This window comes from Nelumbo nucifera, chromosome 1 (genome assembly GCF_055504915.1).
Source record: "Nelumbo nucifera cultivar China Antique chromosome 1, China Antique-T2T, whole genome shotgun sequence".
Taxonomy (NCBI): Eukaryota; Viridiplantae; Streptophyta; class Magnoliopsida; order Proteales; family Nelumbonaceae; genus Nelumbo; species Nelumbo nucifera.
The window spans coordinates 60,332,834-60,360,057 of NC_142649.1; the positions used below are offsets into that span (position 1 = coordinate 60,332,834).

Consider the following 27,224-nt stretch of genomic DNA (forward strand, 5'->3'; position numbering starts at 1 on the left):
ATTGAACTGTAGTTCAAATTATATTTGATGACCTCAAAATTAGAGAGTAAATTCAAAAAATAAGGATATTTTAATCAATAACAATATTTAATAAATGTTTATAATTATATTTCTATCCCTATAATTACAAAGATACCAAACTCAAAATTTGGGATATTTCAATGAAAAAAAGTTCGACACTCTTGTTCACCCTCTTAATAATAGTAATCTATTTTTTTTTAATTAATTCCACAGTTTCAGGTTTGTTGGATTTATGATTGGACCGGTCTTCTCTCTTTACTTTATTTACTTCTCTCATTGGTCAAAATAATTGGACCGGATGAACCGGATTCATCTACTTGGCGCATGCGCTTACAACCTGACCCGATCCACTTGGCGCATGTGCTTACAACCTGGATTTGCACGTGCCACCGCCTCATTATTTACTTTAGAAGTTTCTTCACTGTTGGGGTTAATAACAGGCAATAGCTACGCATCCTTGAAGGAAATACTTTTTTCATGAAACGGCTTTGACTTCAATCAATTAATTAATTTATTTATTTATACAGATAACAGATTCCTATATTATTGCTACATATAACTTGAATTCTATGACCTGTTTAATGTTTAAATTAATTATCATCATACTCTCGTTTTCTGTTCTTCGTGTTTGTTCACACCTTCCTCTGAGCATCTCATTTCATTCTCCAGAATGTCGTACGCATACCTCTTCAAATACATAATCATCGGAGACACAGGTGATTTGCTTCCATCAATTCCTATTTCCTTTTTTTTTTCCATAAAGTAAACACGTTTGAATCATGATTTGTTCTGTTTTATGGGCATATGTTTGATTTCGGCGTGGAACATTGTTCGGGGTTTGGGAACGCCTTAATAAAAATATTTTATTCGTACTCCGTTTGTATGTTTTCTTGTATATGATAGAATTGGCCAGATTTATGAATCTATGATAATTTCATATTCAAAAAATATTTCATGGGTTTAAATGTTCTGTTTTTTTTTCATGAAATTTAGGATCAGTTTTCTGTGTAATCCTAATTCGTGGAATGCTTGCAAGTTCCGTTCATAGTTGGGGATCTTTTTGTTTCAAATATAGAGAACTTTTTTAGTTTATTGTTGTCTTGTAAACCTATCCGTTTTTAATTGAACGTTTTACGGGTTTATTTTGTTACTAGTTGTTTCTTTTCTGTCAATATTGTTAAGTATTGAACTCTGTAAAACTTTGGCACTTTGCACGTTTTCTTCTCAATTTTCTACTCCACTGTCTAGAAACCTTGGTCCTCTGCTTTAGCTTTACCCCTTGTTAATTTCCATAGCCAATTTCCCATACCCTACCATAAATTGGATCTTCTCTCAAAGTGTTCTCAATTTCTGAAACATTTGTTTCTAACTTTATCAGTTCAATTCAATGAAACCACACAAGAGGTACTGGTGTTCTTTTTAATCCACGATAAAATTGTATTCACGATCAAATGAAGATAGAAGTATAAGACTATCAAGTCAAAGAAATGGAGGCAGCGAAAGATCTTAGAGAGGCCAACAATTCAAGAGATGACCAACAAAGATAACCTGGTAAGAATGATCCTCAATCTGGCAACATTGTCAGCCATCAAGTTCGCTACTTGGGGATCAATCTGCGGCAGAAGTGTATTCTTGATGCCTAGGCTTTAGCTTTTCTAATAAGTTGTCTCAGACTCGAGGAATCCTCAAAGCCATCTAGCAATGAGCAAATCACAACCTGAAAGTTCACTTATACACCTCTAAAAACATAATGTATAAACAACTAATTTCTAATAGCACCTAAAGCCAAATTGATGACTTCAATTTCAGAAGTTGCTGTGTGCTCAAAAATTCTATTGTTCCTCTCGTTCCATATGGCCCACAGGATTGCCAAAGGAATGGAAGACCAGCAAACTTCCCCTTTCTTGGTTAATCCAGAAATGTGTCATTCCTCCAACAAAGCTTTCACTGAAACGGGCATGTATCAGCTCAGGTTTAGGACCTTCAAAAAGTGATTCCAAACTGATGTACTGAACTTGCAATGGAAGAATGGATGTCTTGAAGACTTGACCTCCACATTGCAAAGACAACATCTCATGTACCCTTCTTCAATAACATTTCTTTGGTAAGTCATCTCTCCCAAGTTGTCACCCAAACAAAAGACTTGACTTTTGAAGGAGCCACTGTCCCCCAAATGGCCTTACTAGGAAAAGGTTCTTCTTGCTCTCCCATTAGATAATTGTAAAAAAATTTAACAGAGAACTCTCCTGACTTATTCCACTTCCAAGTTCTTGCATCATGTTCTTTACCGAATCTCCCAATCATTAAAGCCCCTTCTAAAGGAAGGAGTCCTGCAAATACCGTCATCAGCCATCAAAAAAGAAAAGGCTACCAAGGCTTCCTTGTCTACTACCACATTGAATGAGGCTGGAAACAAATCTTTAAGAGTGCTGTCACCAGTCCAAGGATCTAACCAGAATCTTAGCCTTCTACCATCTCCAATCTTGTAGCTTATTCCTCTGCTGAAATGTGTGAAAGCTTTATAGATTCCTTTCCAAACACCTCAGCCTTATGTCATTGGGGGAATTCCGGCATCCCAACCATTCTTCCTAGACCATATTTCTTGTCTATGATCTTCCTCCATAGGTTATCTGGTTCAGCAGAAAACCTGCAGAACCATCTTCCCAGTAACCCAAAGTTGAAAATCTTTATATATCTGATCCCCAAACCACCTTGGGACAGGGGCTTATAATCCTGGTTCCAACTCACTTGATGGTACTTGGGAGAGTCTTTCCATCCCAACCATAGAAAATCTCCCATCTTCTTTTTCCATTTTATCTGCAACCTCTAAAGGAACTGGAAACAAGGACATGTAACAGCCCGGAAGGCTTGCCAAGACACTTTTGATGAGGGTTACCTTACCACCTTTAGGTACCTTGCTTTCCAAGTAGCCAGATTTTGGTCCATCCTTTCTAGGATTGGATTCCAAATGACTTTGGAAGTGCAAACCCAAACATTTGGAAGTCTTCCAACTTTGCATCCCAACAAGTCAGCCAGCACCTGAATGTTGGGAACCTCCCCAACAACTATCATTTCACTCTTTGATTAGTTCACCTTCAAACCTGAGACTATCTCAAACCAAAAGAGAAGATATCTTAGGTTGAGAACTGTTTTCTTGGTAAAAAACACAGAAAGGATTCAGAGCAGTGAGAGGAGAGAAGAGAGAAGAGATTTGAAGTCAAAACTGTCATTGGTGGTGCCAGTCTTTTTAGTATTTATATTAGGGCGACCCACTCTAAAAATAAAAGGATAAAATTACATATGTGCCCCTTCAGCACCAAAATAAAGAAAAAGCTGACAGATTCAACACTCCCCCTCAAGTTGGGACATAGATATCAATCATGCCCAACTTGTCACATAAGTCATTGTGCTGTAAGTGATGTAAGCCCTTTGTAAAAATGTCTGTGAGTTGCTCCTTAGAACTAACATATGGAGTACACACTTCCCCATTAACAATTTTCTCTCTAATAAAGTGTTTGTCTACCTCAATATGTTTAGTTCTATCATGAAGAACTGGGTTGGTTGCAATGTTGATGGCAGCCTTGCTTTCACAATACAAGGACATGGGGCTATCAACTGGAAAACCCAGCTCGCTCAACAAGTTCTTTATCCACGTAGCTTCAGCCACTCCATGGGACATTGCTCTATACTTGGCTTTAGCACTAGACCTAGCCACAACACTTTGTTTCTTCTTGCTTCTCCATGTGACTAGGTTTCCTCCCACCAAAGTACAGTACCCACTAGCGGACTTTTTGTCATCAATTGATACAGCCCAGTCAGCATCTGTATATACTTCAACCTTCAAATGCCCGTTCTTTTGAAATAGTAAACCAACTCCTGGAAACTTCTTTAGATACCCGAGGATTCTCTTAGCTGCCTCTAAGTGTGTGGTCTTAGGAGCATGCATGAATTGACTAAGTACACCCAAAGCATAAGCAATGTCTAGCCGGGTCATGGACAAATACAAGAGCCTGCCCACAAGTCTCTGGAATTGCTTTACATCCTCGATAATCTCACCACAACAATCACCCAGTCTATAATTTGGATCCATAGGAGAGTCAGCTGGCTTAACTCCTAGTTTTCCTGAACCCTGTAACAGATCTAGGATATATTCCCTTTGAGAAATGAAGATCCCCTTTTGTGAGCGGGCCACTTCAATTCCAAGGAAATGCTATAATGGACCTAGATCCTTCACCTCAAATTTAGTGGCCAAGAGGTCCTTTAGCCTTTGAATTTCAACTTTCCAATCACCTATGATCACTATGTCATCAACATACATTATCAATGTTGCAATCTTTCCTTCTCCTCTTTTCACAAATAATGTATGGTCAGTTTGACATTGTTTGTAGCCAATTTGCTGCATAGCCAGATGCAACTTGCTGAACCAAGTTCTTGGTGATTGTTTTAGTCCATACATGGACTTCTTTAACCTACACACTTTTTTGTTCTTTGCCTTGGGCACTAAAGCCAGGGGTTGTACCATGTACACCTCTTCTTCAAGGCCATCATTCAGGAAGGCATTTTTAATATCTAGCTGATGAAGATCCCTATCAAGATTTGTAGCAAGAGAGAAAAGAACTTTGATGGAATTCATCTTAGCTATTGGAGCAAAAGTCTTTGCATAATCTACTCCATACACTTAAATAAACCCCTTTTGCCACCAAGCTGACCTTGTACCTTTCTACTCTGCCATTAGGCCTATGCTTCACTATGAACACCCACTTACACCCTATCGGTTCCTTACCCTTAGGAAGATCCACTAACTCCTATGTACCATTTTTATGTAAGGCATTTATCTCTTCTTTCATTGCATCTGTCCATTTAGGTACTGAGAGGGCCTCTGCCACTTTTTTAGGGATAGGGACACTGCCAATGGAAGAAAGGAAAGCACGAAAAGAGGATGAGATGTTCTCATAGAAGATAAAATGGGAGATAGGATGCTTGGTGATACAAGACCTAACTCCCTTCCTTTGAGCAATAGGGATGTATAGGTCATTAGCAGATGAAGTATCAATAGCAAGAGGGTCATAAACATCAATAGGAATAAGAGTACCTGGTTGGATAGGATTTGTCCTCGATGAGTCTGATGATGTTGGTGGTACAACTTCAAGTTGCTCCACAGCTCTTAAACTTGGTTGGCCCTTGCAGCGACGAAGAAAACCACGGAATGGAGGAGGGTGGGGCAAAGGAGGAAGAACCTAGACTCCTTTCTCCTCCACCTTACTCTCCCCCTGAGGAGAAGGGAAAAAAGGATCACTCTCAAAGAAAGATACATCCATAGAAACATAATATTTTTTGGAAACGGGGCCAAAACACCAATAACCCTTTTGAGAAGAGGGGTAACCCAAGAACACACAGGGGATAGTACGAGAATCAAGTTTACCACGAGTAACCCGCAAGATGGCATACGGTTGACAATTAAACACACATATAGGAATGGAGAAGAAGGGAGCTTTGGGAAATAGGAGTTGATGAGGGTCCTTGTACCCTAACAAGCGAGATGGCATACGGTCGATAAGGTAGGTAGCACATAACACAGAGTCCAGTAAAAAATGTTTAGGAACATTCATGTGTATGAATAACCCACGGGCAACTTCAAGGAGATGGCTGTTTTTTCTTTCGGCAACACCATTCTATTGGGGGGTTCTAGCACAAGAGCTATGATGGATGGATCGGATCCACACGAAGCAAAAAACTCCGTGAGATTACTATGAAAATACTCTTTGGCATTGTCTGATTGGAAAATTTGGATCTCTGTTTGAAATTGAGTAAATATCAAGTGTTGGAAATTTTTAATAATTTTGGATAATTCATCTCTAGACCGCATAAGGTACACCCATGTATATCTTGAGTAGTCATCAATAAGTGTAATGAAATATTTATAGCCAGTCTCAGATGGTAAAGTAATAGGACCCCAAACATCAGAATAAACAATATGAAAAGGAAAAATCAAATTTATTATTCCTTGAAGCAAAATGATTTCTACAATGTTTGCTCAACTGACAAGTTTGACATGTGAGCTCAAACACTAACACTGACTTAAACAAGTCTGGAAACAAAACTTTTAACGGCTTAAAAGATAAATGGCCTAAAAGACTATGCCATTAATAGACTTGACTCTTACTAGATGGACTCTTGGACTCAATAACCGTAAGACTAGATTTATTCTCCAGCATGTAGAGACCATCCACCATATGACCTCTACCAATCATCTTCCCCGAGGTCAAATCCTGTATCACACAAGAATAAGGGGAAAATGTTACTGAACAGTTTAATGAATTTGTTATACTATTAAAAGAGAACAAATTTATAGGTAGTTTTAGAACATGTACATTAGAAAGGGTGAGTCCAAGAGGAAGGGAGATGGTTCCTTTTTTTTTTATCAGCAAAAGACAATTTTATTTGAAATTAGGGTTAAAATAAGGTTTTACAACTGAAGGGAGATGGTTCCTTGACCAGCAATGGTGGAGAAAGAGCCATCAACTAGTCTCACCTTGTCCCTACCAGATAAAAGATGATAAGTTTGAAAACAATTTGACTTACCAATCATATGGTTCGAGGCTCCAAAATCTATTATCCAAGGGGAGTTTGAGGGATGAGAGGACACATGGAAAGCTGCGGCAAAATTACCACTGATGTAGACATAAAGGAAGTCGAGGGGGGAGGAGCTGAGTCCATTTGGCGGATTGCCCTCCCATACAGTTCCAAGTGGTCAAGGGAAGAGTTAATGATATCTTCCTTGGGATCAGTCATGGAAGGGAGGTCCTGGCTCAAGGTAGTGGTAGATGATTGAAACTCCTAAGAGGCCAAGTTTGCTACATTAAACTTCTTCTGGCCTTGTTGTCTTGGTTTCATATTTTGGTATGATTTTTTACTCAGCTTCTAGGCTCACTTTGGCTTCCCATGAAGTTCCCAACATGTATCCCGAGTGTGTCTAGACTTCTGAAAATGAGTTCACCATAGTTTATCCTTGTCATCAACTTTCTTCTGGAAATCACTCTTTTTAAAGGAATTACCACCTCCTGTAACTATACTCCCTTTAGCTACTAATGAAATCTGTTCCCCTTTAGAATTATTCATCACATTTCGTCTGCTCTCTTCTGACTGTACTAGGGCATACACTTCTTGCACTGATGGGAGATCTTTACTCCCCAATATCTGAACCCTGATAGACTCATATGTAGATTTCAGCCCCAAGAGGAAGGCAAAAACCCATTGTTGGGAAACCAGAAACTTGTAGGCTTTAGCATCTGCATCTAGGGTTTCCATGAAAAACCGAAAAGCCGAACCGAACTGGAAAATGTGGTTAACCGAACCAATTGATTCGGTTTCAGTTTGGTATTTTTGAAAAACTGAAGGACCGGTTCGGTTTTCGGTTAACCTACAAAAAACCAGCCTTTAACCAAACCGACCGGTATATATATTTATATGTATATTTTATATATATTTTTAATATGTCACATATTTTCTATACATTATATATAAATATATATATTCATTATATAATTTATCAAAAAATAATCTATTTATAAATATATTATATATAATATATATCATTTATTATTTATAAGATAATATCATACATATATTTATATAATATGTATTATAAATATAAAAAACCGAAAAACCGAACCAGTCAAAAACCAAAACCGGTGGAGCGGTTAATCAGTGGTACCGGTTTGGTTTTGGTTTCGGTTTGGAGAAATGGAAAAACCGGTGATACCGGTTTGGTTTGCAAAAAGTGCCCATGGTTCGGTTAACCGAACCCTGGACACCCCTATCTGCATCACATTTCGAGTCTATGTTTTGATAATGGTCAAGTTCTTTTCAAATAGTGGTCAAATCTGAATAGTAGACAGAGAGACTCCTCTCCCCCTGCTTACAAGTTGAGGAGGCAGCTTGCAATTGATAGATTTTGGCATAATGCTGTTGTTCTGAATATGTAGATTTAGCCTGCTCCCAAATCTCATGAGCTGCTTCTGCCCACATGAAGGTCTTTCTCACTTGTGGCAGCATGGACAATAACAGCCATGACATCACCATGTTGTTTTCCTCGTCCCACCTATCATGTTGTACACCTCCAGATTAAGGTTCTTTGACTTTACCATTAATATACCCCACTTTTCCCCTTGGAGTTATGTAAAGCTTGATTCCCCTTGACCATTCTAGGTAATTAAGACCATCAAAGGGGATCACAGCCAGGGGAAAACTCAAGTCAAATCCTCCATTCATTCCACTTTGACTAGAGGTCACACTAGAATCCTCAGAAGACCTGGTATTTGCTCTCAGTTCAGTCACAATTCAGTCAAGGTACTTGTTCTCAGTTCAGTCACAGTCTCACAGTTCAGTCAATATGCTTATTCTTAGTTCAGTCACAGTTCTTAGTCCAGTAACAGTTTAGGCACAAATCAGTTCTTGTTCTCACACAGCAGAGTTATCTCTGACCACACAACAGTACTTTTTCTCAGACTACCACCACACTACAGAACCAGTTTCAGAGGCAAAACAGATCAAGTTTAGGTCTGAACAGTCCAGTCCCTACAAGTAACAATTCACCAGATTTTTACCCCACAATTCACCAGATTTTTTGCCACACAACTACTGCAGTTTTAAAAAATAACAATGAAAAAAAAAACTGCTGTCACAGCAGTTACAGAGCATTCATACCTCAACAGCCCACCTTTCGGGGCACAAAGAAGGATCACTTGATCCACACAGGCTGAGAAAACACAACCTCACAGCAGCCACTGGTCATCAGACCTACATATCGCACTTACCTGGGTACAGAAGGATCATTCGATCCACAAAGATGAGAGAAAAAACAGGGGACCACCTTCACAGCATTTGGCTTCCCTTCCTTTGGTGTTTTCTTGGCACACGACCAAGAGGAAAAGGGAATAAATACACGAGAAGGCTTCTTAGGTCAACCCGTTGCACCCTTTCTTGGATTCAATCCACAGTAGACAAAAAAAATCTGGAGAGAAAAAAGCTGATCGAACTGCTCCTAATCACAGATCTGTCACTCTGATACCACGTTTTCTTGGTAAAAAAGTAAAAAACACAGAAAGGATTCAGAGCAGTGAGAGGAGAGAGGAGAGAGGAGAGAGGAGAGAGGAGAGAGGAGAGAGGAGAGAGGAGAGAGGAGAGAGGAGAGAGGAGAGAGGAGAGAGGAGAGAGGAGAGAGGAGAGAGGAGAGAGGAGAGAGGAGAGAGGAGAGAAGAGAGAAGAGAGAAGAGAGGAGAGATTTGAAGTCAAAACTTCACTGGCAGCACCAGTCTTTTTAGTATTTATATTAGGGCGACCCACTCTAATAATAAGAGGATAAAATTACATATGTGCCCCTGTGGCACTAAAATAAGGATAAAGCTGACAGATTCAACAAGAACCTGGTCTGCCGAGGCATTATTGAAGAAGAGGGTATCATTTGCAAACTGCAAGATAGGAACCCTTGTGCTGTTAGTGCTTACTTTAAAACCTCCCAAACAGTCCAAATCCGAGGCCCTTGCTACCATTTTACTAAGACCGTCCATCACAATTAGAAAGAGCAAGGGTGATAGAGGGTTCCCTTGCCTCAAGCCTCTTGAACTTTTGAAATTGCCTCTTGCTGGCCCATTAAATAAGATCGAGAATCTTGGGGTGGTTATGTAGACTTTCATCCAACTTCTCCATTTTGATCTGAAATGCTTTCTTTCCAACATGTAGTGCAGAAAAGCCCAATTAACATGGTCATAGGCCTTTTCTGGGTCTATTTTACACACAAGCCCATTCCTCCCACTTCTCCTTCTTGAGTCAATAAGCTCATTGGCTATAAGAACACCATCATGGATGTGTTTGTTGTGGATGAAAGCTCCTTGATATATAGAGATCAGCGGGTCCAACACATTCCTTGGTCTTGTAGCCAGAATTTTAGCCAAGATTTTGTAGACACTACCAATCAAATTGATTAGCCTAAAGTTCTTCAACTCTGTAGTTCCAATCTTCTTGGGCATAAGTGAGATTAAAGTTGCATTCAGACTTCTTTCCAGGGCTACAAAGTTATGAAATTCCTCAAGCACTTTTAACAGATCATCTTTGATTAACTCCCAAAATTTCTTGTAAAATAAGATGGTAAAACCATCAGGGCCTAGGGCCTTTTTCCGTTCCACATCATCTCAAGCCTTCTTTACCTCTTCCTTAGAAAAAGGGTTATTCTAAACTTGTTGCTTGCTGCTCAGAGAGGAACCCAAATTGTAACCCATCCAAATTTGGTCTTTGCTTGTAGGGGTCACTAAAAAGCTGTTTATAGATACTTATGAAAGTATCTGCTATTTCCTTTTCTTGCTCCACTATCCATCCTCCATTTTCCATCTTCTTTATGGAATTGACCCTTCTTGCATTAGCTAGCTTGTGGAAGAAAGTAGTATTATTTTCTTCTGCTTTCAGCCACATTGCTATTGATTTGTGTCTCCATTAGCTAGCTTGTGAAAGGAAGTTCCCTTTTACCTGAATTAGTTAAAGCCTAAGAAGAACATGGAAACTTGAAGTAAGGTCATAACTTTCAAGAAGTCAATGTCATCAATACCATTGCTGGAAAATGCTACAAGTGTTAGACAATGTATGCCTTCAACTCCAACCAGATTGATGTAATATGATATTTATTATTGAATGAAATCAGAGCATTGCTATTTCATGTGTGTTTCTGTGTTCTACCCCTTAAGCTAGACATTTATGAGACTCATGTTAACTTAAAATTTTCTTTGCCATTTGATAAGCTCTCTGAGTTTATCATGTCAAGGCTGACACATACTACTGAAATGGTTGAGCAGTTTGTCTCAACTGTTAGGGTTAGACTTAAGGTACAATGAGTGGGTGTTTAGTGAAACATTAAACAGGGACCATTTCCAGTTACGCCCTGGACTTTGGCAAAATTGGAAAGTTGCACTTGATCCCAAACTTGATAGTGATACTTCACTAAATGTTGGATTGAGTTGCTTTTGATATGACAACCAATGAGATCACTTAGGGTCAAATACTTGGGGTATGCTGGAGTAGTTTAGAATAACATTTGAGTGGGTTATCATTTGATAGGATTAGCCACTTTGTCAGACAAAGAGAATATATTGGTTTACACCCTCTCTAATGGAAACCTAAAACTGCCAATAGTGGATTTCAACTTGTTTTGAAATCAGTTTGCAAAATGTCTTTGTATCTATAAATAGTTATTTTATTAAATGTTTGTAAAAAGTTTTAATCCTAGGATCCATCTAACTAGAGGGTGTGACACTACATCTTCCAGTTAGGGAAGAGGTCCTTCCTTGTGGGCAGTGTACTGATATTATGGGCTGAGAGGTTGAGAGCAAGTGTCTACTTGGGTTAAAACCTGATGGGCACTTTTCTCAGCATTGCCCCTTCCCATCAATGCCAATGCTGGAAAATGCTACAATGACATTGCCCTTTGCTTTAACCCACACCAGAAGTCCTTAGGGTTTGTTGGTTCGGCTGATATTTTGTTATCCTCTTGTCTGGGTTGGGTATTAAGTCTTTAGTTAATGGGCCTATTTTTATTTAGTGTCTTATTTGACTGGGTGTCCCATCACTAATCAGGGGCATCCTGGTCCTTTTATGTAACTTTATGTACCATTATTATATAAGTGAACAGGGCCGGCTGATGAACAGTGCCCATTCGAACATTTTTATTTAGTGTCTTCTTCTTCCTCTTCTTCTTCTCTGCTCACTTGACAGGTTCAGTTAGGCAAACATGGTATCAGAGCACTAAAACTCGCCTGGTTACAGCAGCTGCCTCGCACCTCTCTCTCTCTCTCACCTTTCTCTCTATCTTGGTACTGCAAAGAAACCCTAGGTCTGGTCATAGAACCCAGCAGAACCTATATCTAGGGTTTCCCTTGGTTGTAGGGCCCAAGGGGAGTTAGTCCCAGTAGCTGATGCCCTAAGAGACACACACAGCAAGTTGTAGCCATTCGGCTAAGTGAGATCTGTGTAGAACAGATCTGGAAGAGAAGACTGATCTCAGCAGTCCTAGAACAGTTTGTGGGTGAGGGTTCAGCCTGCGATAGCAGTGGTTAGCGCGTGGTAGAAGCCACAACAGCAAGGTCCAGGCTGCGGCAACAGTGGCTAAACACAGCAGAAGGGTTTCAGCAGTTTGGTGGCAGCTTGCAACAGCAGTAGTTAGAGCAGTACAGCAGAGTCGAACTTGGTATTTCAGCCCTGATACGGACCCTCCGGTCTGAGTTTACAGTGCTGCAAGCTCCGTAAGTCTGAAGTGGTTTCATATAACTTGTGTGACAGTTTTTTGGTACTCTTGCAAGTCGGAGAAGATGTCTTCCATATCTGGGGAAGTGTCTTCTAGAGATGTTAGGGCTAGTGGGAGGTCTCCTAATCTGGAGAACCCAAATCTGCACAGCCTACAAATAACAAATGTGTTGCTAGACGAATACAACTTTAGGGAACGGTCTGTTTCAGCCATGCTCTTTATCACATCTCGGGATCTTACCGGCTACTTGGACGGGCAGAAGAAAGAACCCGAAATAGGGAGTGCTGAATATGCTATTTGGAGAAGAGAGAATGCTACGGTCATGTCTTGGCTACTTGCTTCAATGACTCCAAGGGTAGCTAGGACTATTCAACACTTCTCCACAGCTGCCAAGATATGGGAAAAGGTGTCTAAGACCTATGGGCAGAAAAAAAAATAATGCCCGAATCTATAGACTGAATCAAGATATTGCTGCCCTGAGGCAAGGAGATATGAGTGTTGCAACATACTTTGCTACATTAGAAGAACTATGGGAAAAGCTGGATCACCACCTCATCATTGACTAGGAGAATGCTAGAGACAAGGAGAAACATGACAAACAAGTTGAAGAGGGTAGAAAATTCAAATTTTTGGCTGGCCTAGATCCAATATATGAGAACATAAGTTCCCAAATTCTGGGAAGAGATGAGATGCCCGACTTACATCATGTCTACTATCTTGTGAGAAATGAAGAGGTGAGAAGAAAAGAGATGCAAGTTGATGCTCAGACTAAACTAGCTGAACAGTCTATAGAACATTCAGCCCTAATTTCTACAAATCAAAGGGGGAACAAGTTCTCTGACAAGAGACACCTGAAGTGTACTCACTGTGGGGGAGAAAAGCATGTGAAAGAGACCTATTGGGTTCTCTATCCTCATCTGAAACCAGCTGCATTGAGGAAAGATAAGAAGCACCAGAAGGGCCAATCTGCAAGTGGGAACCTAGCAGCAAGTCACAGTGATGGAGGTTCCAAACACTCATCCACAGTTGCTTCCTCTTCCATGGGACAGACTACTAGTTCCCAAGGACATGGGTCTATGGATTTCACAGCTGATGAGGTGGAGGTACTTAGCCGGGCACTGGCCCGCCTAAGGACAAATTCCCTTGCTTCCACCTCCCTTGCCAGATCAGGTATTGTCTCCGCCTTTAGTGCAACTAGTTCCATTGATCCAGCCCCTTGGATTATTGATTCCGGTGCGACTGACCACATGACTCACATGCCTTCTTTATTTTCTTCCTATCATTTAATGTCTGGACAAGACAAGATGAAGGTTGTTGATGGTTCCCTCTCTACCATATCTGGGAAAGGAGTGGTTGACCTAAGCAAGGACATCTCACTCAAATCTGTCTCGCATGTTCCCAATCTCTCTTCAAACCTTTTATCTGTTTCAAAACTTACCAAGAACTTGAACTGTAGCAAAACCTTTTTTCCTACTCATTGTGTTTTTCAAGACAGTTTGACGAAGAGAACGATTGGGAGCGGTCATGAGCGTGGAGGCCTCTACTACCTTGATGCAGACATCAGTTCGGCCCTACAAACATCTACTACTAGTGGTCAATCTAATGTGGAGTCATTAACTAAGCTACACCTGTGGCATGCTAGGCTAGGTCATTTACAGTTTTCGTCATTGGAAATGTTGTTTCCGGAATTGTTCCAAGGTGTTTCAAGTCAAAAGTTAGTCTGTGAAGTCTATCAATTATCAAAACAGTGTAGAACTGTGTATTCAACTTCTAGTAATGAAATTCAAGCACCTTTTGACTTAGTCCACTCTGATGTTTGGGGTCCTCCCATTGTTTCTATTGATGGCTATCGATACTTTATCAGTTTTATTGATCACTATTCTCGATGCACATGGATCTACTTATTAAAGACACGAGATGAAGTGTCGCGGGTAACCATGGCATTTTGCAAAATGATTTAAATACAATTTGGCAAGAAAATCAAGCAATTCAGGTCAGATAATGCTGCTGAATATTTTGAAAGGTCCTTAAACTTGTTTATGGAGGATGCGGGAATGATCCATCAGTCATCTTGTGCTAGTACCCGCCAACAGAATGGGGTTGCTGAGCGCAAGAATAGACACTTATTGGAGACTGCACGAGCTTTACTATTTTAGCACAAGGTTCCAAAAGCCTATTGGTCTCAAGCAATCCTTACTGCATCATATCTGATAAACCGAATGCCATCTAAGGTCTTGGGGATGAAGACTCATTTTCTATTCTTTGCCCTCACCTTCCTGTTTTTTCTCTTCCACCGAGGGTCTTTGGGTGTGTATGTTTCATACATGTCAAGGATCCGAAGAAGACCAAATTGGATCCTCGAGCTACGAAGGGAATTTTCTTGGGATACTCTCCTACTCAGAAGGGATACAAGTATTACGATCCAGTCACCAAGAAAAAATATGTCACAAAAGATGTGGTGTTCTTTGAGTGTCAATCCTACTTTCAATCTTTCCCTGGATCCTCTTCAGGGGGTGACTAGTGGGATGGAAGAGGACCCTCCTATTGATCCTTCTATTCCCTCCTTCTTTGTGCCCCTTTCTGCCTCAAATCGGATCTTCCATCCTCTCCTAGTTGTGGTATCCCAGGTGAATCTAGTGAGGCTTCTATTGGCCCAGCTACTACTAGTGATGTTGCAAATGTTACTAAAGACTCCAGCAGGCAGCAAAAAGATATCAGAATCACCTACAATAGAAGGAAGAAGAGTCCTCCAACTCATGACAACAACCAATTGGATTCGGATCAACCTGTCTCAGTAACTCAAGGTAATCCTATCAATTCCTCTGACTTGGATCTTCCGATTGCCCTTCGTAAGTCTACCCGTTCTTGTACTATCAGACACCCCATTGCTAATTTTGTGTCTTACTCACATTTGTTCCCTCGTTATTGTTCTTTTGTGTCTGCTCTCTCTTCTGTGCATGTTCCTACTAGGTACTCAGAGGCAGTGTCTGACCCAAAGTGGAAAGAGGCTATGAATGAAGAAATGAAGGCCTTAATGAAAGCAGGGACTTGGGAATTAGTAGATCTACCAGAAGGGAAAGGCACTATTGGATGCAAGTGGGTGTTCACTGTGAAGCATAAGGAGGATGAGTCCATTGAAAGATACAAGGCTAGACTCGTAGCAAAGGGATTTACTCAAAAGGAAGGAATTGACTACAAAGAAACATTTGCTCCGGTAGCAAAACTCAACACTATCAGAGTTCTACTATCATTAGCTGCAAATTTCTCGTGGGAGCTTCATCAGCTGGATGTGAAGAATGCCTTTTTAAATGGTGATCTACATGAGGAGGTATTCATGGATCCTCCACTAGGTTATGAATTTGGCAGGAAAGTGTGTAGACTGAGAAAAGCACTATATGGCCTTAAACAGTCCCCTCGAGCTTGGTTTGAGAAGCTATGTGGAGCCATGAAGAAAGGTGGTTATACTCAAAGTGGGGCAGATCATACCCTATTCTTAAGGAAGAGAAATGGGAAACTTACAACTCTTATCGTCTATGTAGATGATATGGTAATTACTGGGGATGATAAGGAAGAGATTAAAAGGCTGAAGGAGGTCCTAGCTGCTGAATTTGAAATCAAAGACCTGGGTCAACTGAGATACTTTCTAGGGATTGAAGTTGCTAGATCCAAAGAGGGCATCTATATATGTCAACGGAAATACATCATTGACCTTCTACAAGAGACAGGCATGTTGGGGTGCAGGCCAACAGATACTCCAATAGAACCAAACCATGGTCTACAGGAGTCGGTAGGAGAGGACTACCCTAATAAGGAAAGATACCAAAAGCTAGTGGGGAAGTTAATTTACCTGTCCCTCACTCGTCCTGACATTGCTTATGTTCATGTTGTCAGTCAGTTCATGCACAATCCAAAAATTCCTCACATGAAAGCTGTAGAAAGGATTCTCAAATATTTGAAGTCTTGCCCTGGGAAAGGGATTCTGTTCAGAAAAAACAATAAAATTGAAGTTGAAGGATATACTGATGCAGATTGGGCTGGTTCTGTGGGTGACAGAAAGTTGACTTCAGGATACTGCACCTTTGTTGGAGGAAATTTAGTTACATGGAGAAGTAAAAAACAGAATGTGGTTGCCAGGTCTAGCGCAGAGGCTGAATATCGAGCTATGGCTCATGGTGTTGCGGAACTGTTGTGGCTTAAGATTCTTCTTGGTGAACTGGGAGTGAAGATTGAGTGTCCTCTCAAGTTGTACTGCGACAACAAGGCTGCCATCAACATTGCAAATAACCCAGTGCAACATGATAGAACAAAACATATTGAGATAGACCGTCACTTTGTTAGAGAAAGAATAGTCTCAGGAGAACTCTGCATTCCTTACACTCCCTCAGAGATGCAGATTGCAGATGTCTTAACTAAATGGCTAACCACAGTGAAATTCTTGGACTTATTTGGCAAGCTAAACATGATTGACATCCATGCTTAGCTTGAGGGGGAGTGTTGGTTCGGCTGATATTTTGTTATCCTCTTGTCTGGGTTGGGTATTAAGTCTTTAGTTAATGGGCCTTAGTTACTGGGCCTATTTTTATTTAGTGTCTTATTTGACTGGGTGTCCCATCACTAATCAGGGGCATCCTGGTCCTTTTATGTAACTTTATGTACTGTTATTATATAAGTGAACATGGCCTGCTGATGAACAGTGCCCATTCGAACATTTCTTCCTTTCTCCTCTTCTCTTCCTCTTTTTCTTCCTCTTCTTCTTCTCTGCTCACTTGACAGGTTCAGTTCGGAAAACAGGGTTATTAACAAACATCCATCAAATTTGAGCTCACTAGTCCCTTGTGTTAGAAGGGATCAGTTCTGCACAGGACACTACCTCCTGTAATGATGTTTATGGATTTGTCTATTTTAAGATCTAAAAGGCTACTCTAATCATGACAAGATTAATAATTTTCTATGAATACTATACTCCGTTGGAGAAAATTTGAGAACTTCTTTCCTCCCAAATGCTCCAAAAAGTAGTATCACCGTGTTTTCTTCCAGTGTGAGGTGATACAAGACCATGCCAGAATTGGCTGGGGTTATTTGCATGGAGTTTCCACCATGAGTGAGCTGAAGAAAGGTATGATATTAACTTCTGGTAGTGAATTCACCGTGAATACTGAGGTGATTAATTGACTCCCTATTTTCTTTTACAAAATGCTAATATGAGAGATGATTTCGAAGTTTTTTATTTATGCTTGTGTGCACCACTTCTCAAAATGAAGCTATATTTGTTGGAACTCTGGTGCTTGAGTTGCTCGACCAAATAGCTTCTACCCAGTCTTTCAAAGGATTAAAATATTTCAAAAATCTTAGTTGCTCAATTGGTTAGTGTATCATCTCATTAAAATGAAAGTTCTAACCTCGTACATTCAAGTCCTACATAGGAGAAACTGTTTAAACTCTGTAAATCATAGGTAGTTAAGTACACCCTGCAAGCTACAATATACTAAATTATGGTTCCAACATTGACTTCAAGGTTAGTTCATCTGAATGTAGCAACAAGTTAGGTAAGGTGCACACTATAAGATATAGGCCTTGATTGTGAGCCTGGGTGCACCCAAGGGACACCCTTTTGAAACACTACTTCTACCAAACACAGAGGACATGGAGAACCTAGAAGAAAGAGGAGAAATATAGGAAACTTTTAGGTTTAGGAGACAGTGGGACATTTTTTAGCTCACTGGGTGGAATTGGAACAAAGTTGTCTTGGTTTGGACAATACAGTGGCAGGGGTTTTCAGCTAAAATTTATGTCATGCATAAAAGCTGATGGAATGAAGAGTTTGGACTGACAACTGAAGTGCCATGTTTAAGATTATTAGGTCAGATTTGTATTATAAATATTAAACAATAAACCTCTACCCTTAGAAGTGGTAAGATGCTGGAAGTGGTGCAGATTCTTCATCAGAAGGGACTATCTGGATTGGCCATGTTACCTTCACATGCCATGTCAACCCATACCCAGCATTGTGTTGGAGCTTTCCTCTAGTGATATTAATGGTCCAAATGTAATTGGTAATTAAAAATACCAAAAAAAGGTCAAAGTTTTTAAGATTTTAATACATGAAAACCAATGAGAAGGGTATATGTTGGACAAGTGTCAAGGACTTGCAGGCTGAAACTTGCCCCCAGAGTGGGTGATGGAGAGTGCAGACAAGCAGGGGTGATAAATCATGCTGCCACATGGAGTACTCCTGTATTTTTATACATTTCTCTGCTCTCTCTCTCTCTCTCATTTATATGGCAATTTTCTAGTTGAATTGCTTAGGGAATTCCAAAGGGCTCCAAATTCTTTGTTTTGCTGCCCTTTATTCATGGGGAAAATTTATGCTCCAAAGCACTTCCCATGTGTTCATGCTAGGTCCTTGTTGGGCAAGTTTCTTTGAATGGCTAATATTTATTAAGGAACTACTAATATAAGTTGGGGTATGGTGCTGATGTGGACCAGAGGACTGGACACTTCCAATCCGGAGGATACCTTACCTATTGGACAGTTATGATCTGCCACACCATTTCTCCTAATGGCAGCAATAGGGTAGGTCAGAGGGAAACTCCCTAGTTGACCTGATTAAGGAGTTGTTTTCACATGTACATAGTTGTTGCATGGTTAATAAGTCATAGTTGTCTCTGTTATTATGTATAACATTCGGTCAACTTCTCAGTTTTGCATTCTCTATGCATTCCTTCTATTCTCACTTTGGCTTCTGGGTTCCATTCTAACCCTGCTGTCATGTTATTTTTCTTTCCTTTTATTATATACTAGAGAATGACCCCTGTACTAAGTGCGGGGTAACTAAATGTGTTTATAATTTAGTTTGAAGTTTATTATTTAGTTATCAAAAATTAAATTAGAAAAACTAATATGGGTCTTACATCTTTGTAATTGACAATTTATTCTGACCTATTTTATTTGAAACCCACTATTAATTTATGCTTTTTTTAATTTGATTTAAGATATTAAATGAGATCTTATTGATAAACAATAACCCACTTTATTTGGTATTTACTATTTATCTAATAGATGTATTTTGAATTATTTATTTTTAAAAGTTAAATTAGGTTGCGTCCTAAAAGTTAAATCAAGTTTGTAATTAATAAAGTATTTTCTTTTTGAAAAAAAACATTTAAAAATAAATGTGGGTTTACGGTAATCTTTTAATGGGTCCTACCATTTGTATTTAATAGACTATGGATAAACATGTGTTAAGCTAATAAATAATTGTCTACGTGAAACTACCCACTTTTTGAATCCTATTTCTTGAATTAATAGGATGCCACGCATCTGAATGGTGGTAGTGGGTTGTGGGCTTTAGCAGCAACTTCTCAGAAAATGCCATGTGTCTAGCTTTCTAGAAAAATGAGAAGGTCACATGTTTGAATGGTGGGGGGCTGTAGGCTGGTAGTGGGCTGTGGGCTTTAGCAGGAATTTCTTAGAAATTGCCACGTGTCTAGCTTTCCATAAAATGAGAAGGCCACTTATCTGAATGGTGGTAGTGGGTTGTGGGCTTTAACAGCAACTTCTTAGAAAATGCCACGTGTCTAGATTTCTAGAAAAATGAGAAGGCCATGTGTCTGAATGGTGGGGAGCTGTAGCCTGAAAACCTTCCTTTAATACATATATATATATATATATATATATATATAATTCTATGCACCCCAACAAAAACATATACCAAACTCAAATTCTCTTTCTCCAGGCTGATATGTCAGTGTCTGGACTTGTACTATCTACCTGAGCATTATCTCAAGCTGTCTTCTTCATGTGTTTATTGTTCATCTTAGATTAGGAATTTATTTGTTTAAGTTATGATGAGAGGAAGAGGCAGTTCAATTATATATGTTTTTGTAGAGATAATGGGTCGAATGGGCCTTAGTTTCTTTGTTTTTCTGTAAGTTAGGTTTATGACTTGTGTTAGTAGGTAGTGGGCCTTAGTTATGGGTCTTATTTGTTTAAGTTATGATGAGAGGAAGAGGCAGTTCATTCATATAGGTTTTTGTAGAGATAATGGGTCGAATGGGCCTTAGTTTCTTTGTTTTTCTGTAAGTTAGGTTTATGACTTGTGTTAGTAGGTAGTGGGCCTTAGTTATGGGTCTGTTATCTCTTTTATTATTGTTTTTTATTGCTGTCTTTAGTGATGGACGCCCTACTAAGTGCATTCATGTAATTGTCCTTATTTTTAACAACAAAAGAATAAACGAGATCATTGGGGGTTGAAGAGAGGTTTTGAACTACTCTCTTCTTCCTTTTCTTCCATCTTCTTCATCCATCACTTCTCTCTCTTCAATCTCCTTCTTTTCTCCTGTTTCTTTTCTTTTAATTCAAATTATTGCAGGTGTGATTTACAACTGTTTTCTTTTCTTTTTGTTTTACAGGAGTTGGCAAATCATGTCTTCTTTTACAGTTCACAGACAAGCGGTTCCAACCAGTGCATGATTTAACTATTGGGGTTGAATTTGGTGCTAGAATGATCACAATTGATAATAAGTCAATAAAGCTGCAAATATGGGACACGGTTTGTTTTCTTGTTTCTTTTTTTTTTGGCTTTTTTTACATACAGAAGCTAGTTGGACTCAGAGACTGATATGTTGAGATGAATTTGTTCATATTGCTAGTTCAATGGTTATTAACTTAAAGCAACACTAACGGGATGGCTGAAGGAACCTGAAACTGTAATTTGGAAATACAAAGAATATATGAAAAGATTTAAGTGGCTGGTCAGAGATATGACAATTTCAGTCCAATGGGAAAGGCGGCCAGCTAACGGGATAGTTGATTTCTTTGCAAAACAGGGGGTGCATAAGTCTGAATTATTCTGGGTTCAGTTGTAATCTGTTTATATGGCCGGGGCTGCATCTTGCACCTCTGCTGGATGTACTCTGTAATCATGTGATACTTAATTATGCTCTAATAAAATTTCTATTATTTATTAAAAAAAACTTAAAGCAACACTAATGTTGGCTGTTGCTTCTCACAATTGATTTTGAGTTTCGCCCTTTTAGTAGAATGTTTTATTTTCTGCTAGTCTGTAATCTCTAGATATATGGTGCTCTTCATTGCGATTATATTTTTGCATCACCATCACCACCATCATCATACTCTTCATTCTGTATTTGGCTAGACCTAATACTTTGTCTGTCTGAATTTGTTCTAATTTGGTCCTCAAGATGTTTTAATTATTTAGGTTCTGATGACAAAAGTTTGTTTGACATGACACTATAGTTATTTCTCAATAATTCATGAATTATATTTAGTCACTTGACAGGCAAACGCTTATTTTGGTTTGCTTAAAGGGCAACATAAATTGATGAAATCTAAAGTGCTTATTTCCACCTTCATCATTTTTTATGCATGTGATATCTCTTGGTCAACATTCTTAGTTGAGTGTTGAGCCTCTTCCAGGGTCCTTTGCTCCTACTACTAAATACTAATATGCTTGGTTGATTCTTCATGAACTAACATTAAGTCAATAGGTTTTGGTAAGGCAGCCATTATTTGGCATGAAATATTATATTTTATAAAGAGCAGTCAGAGTAGTAGTATTTTTCCAGAGCTTGCATTGATAGTTTTGTTGCTTGATAACATGGGGTTTTCATGTAATAAAAGTACTGCATTAGAGCTTGTGATAATGATATCCTCAGAAAATAATACTCTATAAGAAAACAAATTAATTTTCTATCTTCTTGGTGTTTCTTCTTAATTTGAAAGGCAAACCTGGATGGTTGAGATTTGGGAAATATATAGGTGTTGCTAGATACTGTTAGGAAAATGGCATGTGGAAAATAATAAGGAATTCTGTTTTTCCTACAAATACCATGCACTTTTTGGAGAAGGTTTGTTTTCCATGGTCATTTTATATCCAGCCAGGCATGTTAAAATAGCATTTTCTGCAGAAATGATTTATTTACCTCCATATTACATGCAACCAAATGGAGCCTGAATGGAAAATCCAAAAGTTATTCAATATTGTATGGTTTCTTTCTTTCTTTTTTGAAAAGGTAATGTATTGAAGATTGTAGGGATTATTTAAAACCTTATATCTTTCTTTGGTCAATAAGGCAAATGATAATGATGGTTGCTCTTCCTTCCATTATTTCTCCAAATCAAGGTGCTCTTTGTAAGAGGTAGACAAATAATTGATCAAATCCTAATTGCCAATGAGTTCGTGGGGGACTTCAAGAGAAAAGGAAAGGAAGGCTTTGTGTGTTAACTGGATTTGGAAAAAGGTTATGATATGGTGGACTATTCTTTCTTGTTGGAAGTTTTGAGGAGCTTTGGGTTTAGGGAGAGATGGTGCAAGTGGATAAAGCAGTGTTTTAAAAGAGCAAGGCGCAAAGCGATACATGCGCCTTTTTGAAGCAAGCTGCAAAAATACAAAAAAAAGAGCTAAAAAAAAGTCAGAAAAAAGGCAAAAAAATAAAAAAAAATGCAAAAAAAATATTAAACATAGTGTTAATAAAAAAAATATAAACTTAAAATTTTAAAATAAATGTTTTAGAAAACCTATTATCTAAACATTTAAATAATAGTGGTACTGGTAGACATTCATGGGCTTGCAGCTGACAATTGAGATGTTGGAGTATTTGCTAGGGCTACTAGCCTCCCCTTGGAAGGGCATCCATGCTGTCCTTCCCTCTTTCTTGCCTTTGTTAGGGATACAAACAGATTGGATCAGATTCGAATAGGGTATATCCGAATTCGATCCAACATTGTTCATGTCAGATCCGATCTGATCCAAAGATCCGATTGGATCTGATAGTAAGGTTGCAACTTCAGCTGGGTTGGCCCGAACCCAACCCAAAAAAGTTGGGTTGGGTTGGGTTAGGTCAATGCTCGGGTTAGGGTTAGGGTTGAAATTCATGAACCTGACTTTACTTTGGGTTGTGTTAGGGTTAACCCCTCGGGCAACCTGATTCAACCCGAACCCCACTCTATAGTACATGTCATATATAAATATATGTTATATGTAATATATCATACATTGATTTGTTTAGATGCATAATAGTTGTATAGCCCCCACCACATAGTATCATGTATTTCTTTTACGATAATCACTTCACTTAATCCTAATCGGAAAGGCTAAAACCTTAATAACATATTTTATGTTTTTTGAATATTTTATTTGCCACCCATAAAAGATCTATCATAAGTCATTGCTCATAATAAACTATAGTAATTTTAAACACTTATTTTTCTGAATTTTGTACCAAAAGAACCAATAAAAATGTCAACAAACAAATACTAATGAAACATAGGATTAATATATGTAGTGAAAGTTGAGTTAAGATCTGAAATTGAAAAGTTCTACGAGGTTTTAAGGGATGGGAAGAAGGTTGGGTTGGGCCCAACCCAAGCCCAGCCCAAATTGAGACTTCGAGTTGGGTTAGGGTTGAAAGAATTTAGTTTGGGTTAGGATTAGGTCTGGTAGGTCGGGTTGGGTTAGGGTTGGCCTTAAACCTGGCCTAACAAGTTAAAAGTCAATTCCTCCTATATGTCTTGCTCTGAAGATGAGATTAGAATTTTTTAGGCTGTAGGAGTTTTGGGGGAGGGGGGGAGAGGCTTTTTCTCCATCAATAAACCTCACTATGGGAAGCCAAATGTATATTTTCAAGGTCAACCTAATAAACTTATATCACCTTGTTTGAGTATCTGTAATTGGATTGCATTGTATTAACATTGTTAATCATAATTGAGTATCTGTTAGGTATGTAACTAAAAACTGAAGTATTCAACATGATACAACACCCTTGGACAGAGTTTATCTTTGCTCTTTGAATGATGGATGCAAGCATCCTTCTGTGCATTTTACTGACACACAAGTAATCAGGTTGAACATCAGCCTGAAAAAAAAAAACCTTAGTTCAATGCTGGTTAACCTGTCCACTTAGCTGCTCAGAAAGACACTTGCGTCCTTCATTCAAGGAGCAAATTATTTTTTTTTATTGTACAGGTATCTGGGTATGATAGGTTGTGACAATGTAATTGTACTTCTAGAATTGCATAAAACCTTGGTACAATAATTCTGAACTGAGGTTAATTTGTTTCTTATCCACCAAAATTAGAATTTTATGAATGCTGAAGTTCCTATGAATATATCAGGCTGGTCAAGAATCTTTCAGATCAATTACAAGGTCATATTACAGAGGGGCTGCAGGTGCTTTGCTAGTCTACGATATAACCAGGTAACTTTCCTACTTGAATTGTGAAACTATGTCATAGGAGCATCCTATCCTTTGGAAACACAGTTGATATGCATGGATGAATCAAATGGGAAACCAATTGTCTAAGTATTTGTTGTCAGTCAAACTTGTATTGATTGGTCCATTTATCTACTAGCTATTCTATAAGTGGGAGTTTCATCCCCTTCTCATCAACTTTCTCCCTTCTTTATTCCTTTTCTGCTCCAACACTTTTTTTTGGGATTATAGCTGATAAGGGCAACTTTTAGGCCCTAATATCAATAAAAGTAATTCTTTTAATATAATTTCTAAAATAGGTTAACTTTTTAAAAAATATATCAAATAAGGGCAGAAACACTGCTCATCTTCTTCCTCCTCCAAACCACTTCCATCACAGCCCAATGAACCTCAATGACCACCATCCATCAGCGCCACCACCGCCTTTGGCAACCTCCGGCAACGCCTCCGCCTGCACCCACCTCCAGTAACGCCGCCTCTTCCCACCTCTGCCCCAACCCTACAAATCTCAATGACTATCATCCACCAGCGCCGCCGCCGCCGCCTCTGCCCACCTCCGCCCCAGCCCTGCAAATCTCAATGACTACCATCCACCAGCGCCGCTGCCACCACTTCCTTCTCCGCCCACCTCTGGCAACACCAATCTGATGACATGAGGTGGGCGGAGGCGTTGCTGGAGGTTGCCAGAGGCGGCGCTGGTGGATGGTGGTCATTGAGGTTTGCAGGGCTGGGCTGGGGTGGAAGTGGTTTGGAAGAGGAAGAAGATGAACAGTGTTTTTGCTCCTATTTGATATATTTTTTAAAAAGTTAACCTATTTTAGAAATTATATTAAAAGGGTTTCTTTTATTGATATTAGGGCCTAAAAGTTGTCCTTATCAGTTATAATCCCCTTTTTTTTCCTCCAGTTTAGTCCACATTTCACATTAATTTTGAATTCCAGATTCCAATCTTCTACTTTCTATTACCTGTTGTAAAGGGGACAAATATGGGTTCTCCCCAATTTACACCTGCAATGCATGTGGCATGTGGCTACTTAATCTAATTATAGAAACCAATAATTTTTTTTTTAATTTCAAATAGCTAGGATAATAAGATAATTTTAATTTAAAATTTCTAGTTCTGTAGTCTGCAGAATTGTCCTATTGGTAAATTATGGCATGAAAGGAGAGCTGGTTTTGCTCCAAAGACATGCATGGGATATGATTAAATTAAATAGGTGTAGATTACATCCTGATCGTGCCTTAATATTATATATTCTTAAGTGTATATTTTTCTAGTTATATGCATTTTATTTATTGCTCACATTTTTCCAGGAGGGAAACTTTTAATCATTTGGCTAGCTGGCTTGAAGATGCAAGGCAGCATGCAAATGCAAACATGACAATTATGCTTATTGGTAACAAGTGTGACCTTGCTCATAGAAGGGCAGTGAGTACAGAAGAAGGTGAACAATTTGCCAAGGAGAATGGGTTGATATTCATGGAAGCCTCTGCAAAAACTGCTCAGAATGTTGAAGAGGTAGTGGACCTTACTACGTACTGTGAGAGCTACCCGAAGCTTGGTGGTTTTATAATGGTCATTGTAATTTGAGGTTTGCTATTTTCCTTATTTCTGAAGCTGGCAAGTAATTCATTTCAGGCGTTCATAAGCACAGCTGCTACAATTTATAAGAAGATTCAGGAAGGGGTCTTTGATGTTTCAAATGAGGTTTGCTTCCTTAAATCTTTTCAAGTTACAATATAGAATATAAAGATATGATTGAATATTATAGCAGCTTGATGGAAGATGGACCTTCTGATGATCTGGTTGTCCTTTTTCTCTGCAGTCTTATGGAATAAAAGTTGGATATGGAGGAATCCCTGGCCCATCAGGAGGCAGAGATGGCTCTGCTTCTCAAGCAGGAGGCTGTTGCAGTTGAGATTTGAAAACCCACTTACCAAGTCAGATAGCTCTTACTTTTTCCATTCTGATAGTATATTCTCTGTTTGTTGAATCTTATTAGTTGTTTCGACTATAGGAACCAAATCAACGAATTAATCCAATATGGAAATGTGATATAGTTGTATAATTCCCTTTGGTTTGTTCTTGTTAATTGTTACTTGGCTTGTAAATCTGGTATTCCATTTAGTGATATAGTGAAGCTTGTTCTTGTTAGTGAAGTTGTATCTTAATGTCAACGAACTTGATTTTGATGCACACTCAGTTTAATTTGAACCATGAACCTACTTGCTTATGCGGGACAGATTGTGAAGCAAAGAGTCCTGGTTAATGGTTATAATACCATTTATACAGTGCACTCCATTCCAATCTTGATCTATAAGTGGAGCAAATCTCTTGTAGGTTATAGGACCATCGACTCTAATCGAGGCCAAAGTTAGAATGGTTATGAATCAACTGCCAGATTATAATATTTGACTTGGGTTCTTGGGTAGACACCCAGTTCCAGTTCAGCCAAGTTCATTCAAGGAGCCCACAAACATGCAATAAATGAAACATGATAAAATAACTAAGACGAATGCAGTGCAAACCATGCTTGTTGGTCAAACCCGTTTTTGGTGCTTGGTGCTTGAACACAGTGGATCGTAGTATTGAAACAAGTGTAAGATGGGTTGGATTCATGTATTCAATCCTATATTCAAAAGTGGTTTTGATTAACATGTGTGGCTAGGGGTCATTGCAT

The 27,224-nt window shown here is 38.9% G+C and overlaps 1 protein-coding gene across 1 annotated transcript; it reads left to right on the forward strand.

Moving 5' to 3' along the window:
* Window positions 1–453: 453 nt before the first annotated feature.
* Window positions 454–26,703, forward strand: LOC104594386 (ras-related protein RABB1c-like). Its single transcript, XM_010254681.3, has 6 exons — window positions 454–737; window positions 20,722–20,861; window positions 24,446–24,528; window positions 25,858–26,062; window positions 26,183–26,251; window positions 26,370–26,703. Exons 1-6 carry the CDS (start codon window positions 692–694, stop codon window positions 26,460–26,462), a joined length of 636 nt encoding a protein of 211 aa, XP_010252983.1. The 5' UTR covers window positions 454–691; the 3' UTR covers window positions 26,463–26,703.
* The last annotated feature ends 521 nt before the right edge of the window (window positions 26,704–27,224 follow it).

What these genes read in the sequence shown, in the direction of transcription:
- LOC104594386 (XM_010254681.3), top strand. Translation starts at nt 692, where the DNA reads ATGTCGTACGCATACCTCTTCAAATACATAATCATCGGAGACACAG. An exon ending in CTAGTCTACGATATAACCAG is followed by an intron (nt 24,529 to 25,857) that starts GTAACTTTCCTA and finishes ACATTTTTCCAG; the next exon opens with GAGGGAAACTTTTAATCATT. An exon ending in TCTTTGATGTTTCAAATGAG is followed by an intron (nt 26,252 to 26,369) that starts GTTTGCTTCCTT and finishes TTTTCTCTGCAG; the next exon opens with TCTTATGGAATAAAAGTTGG.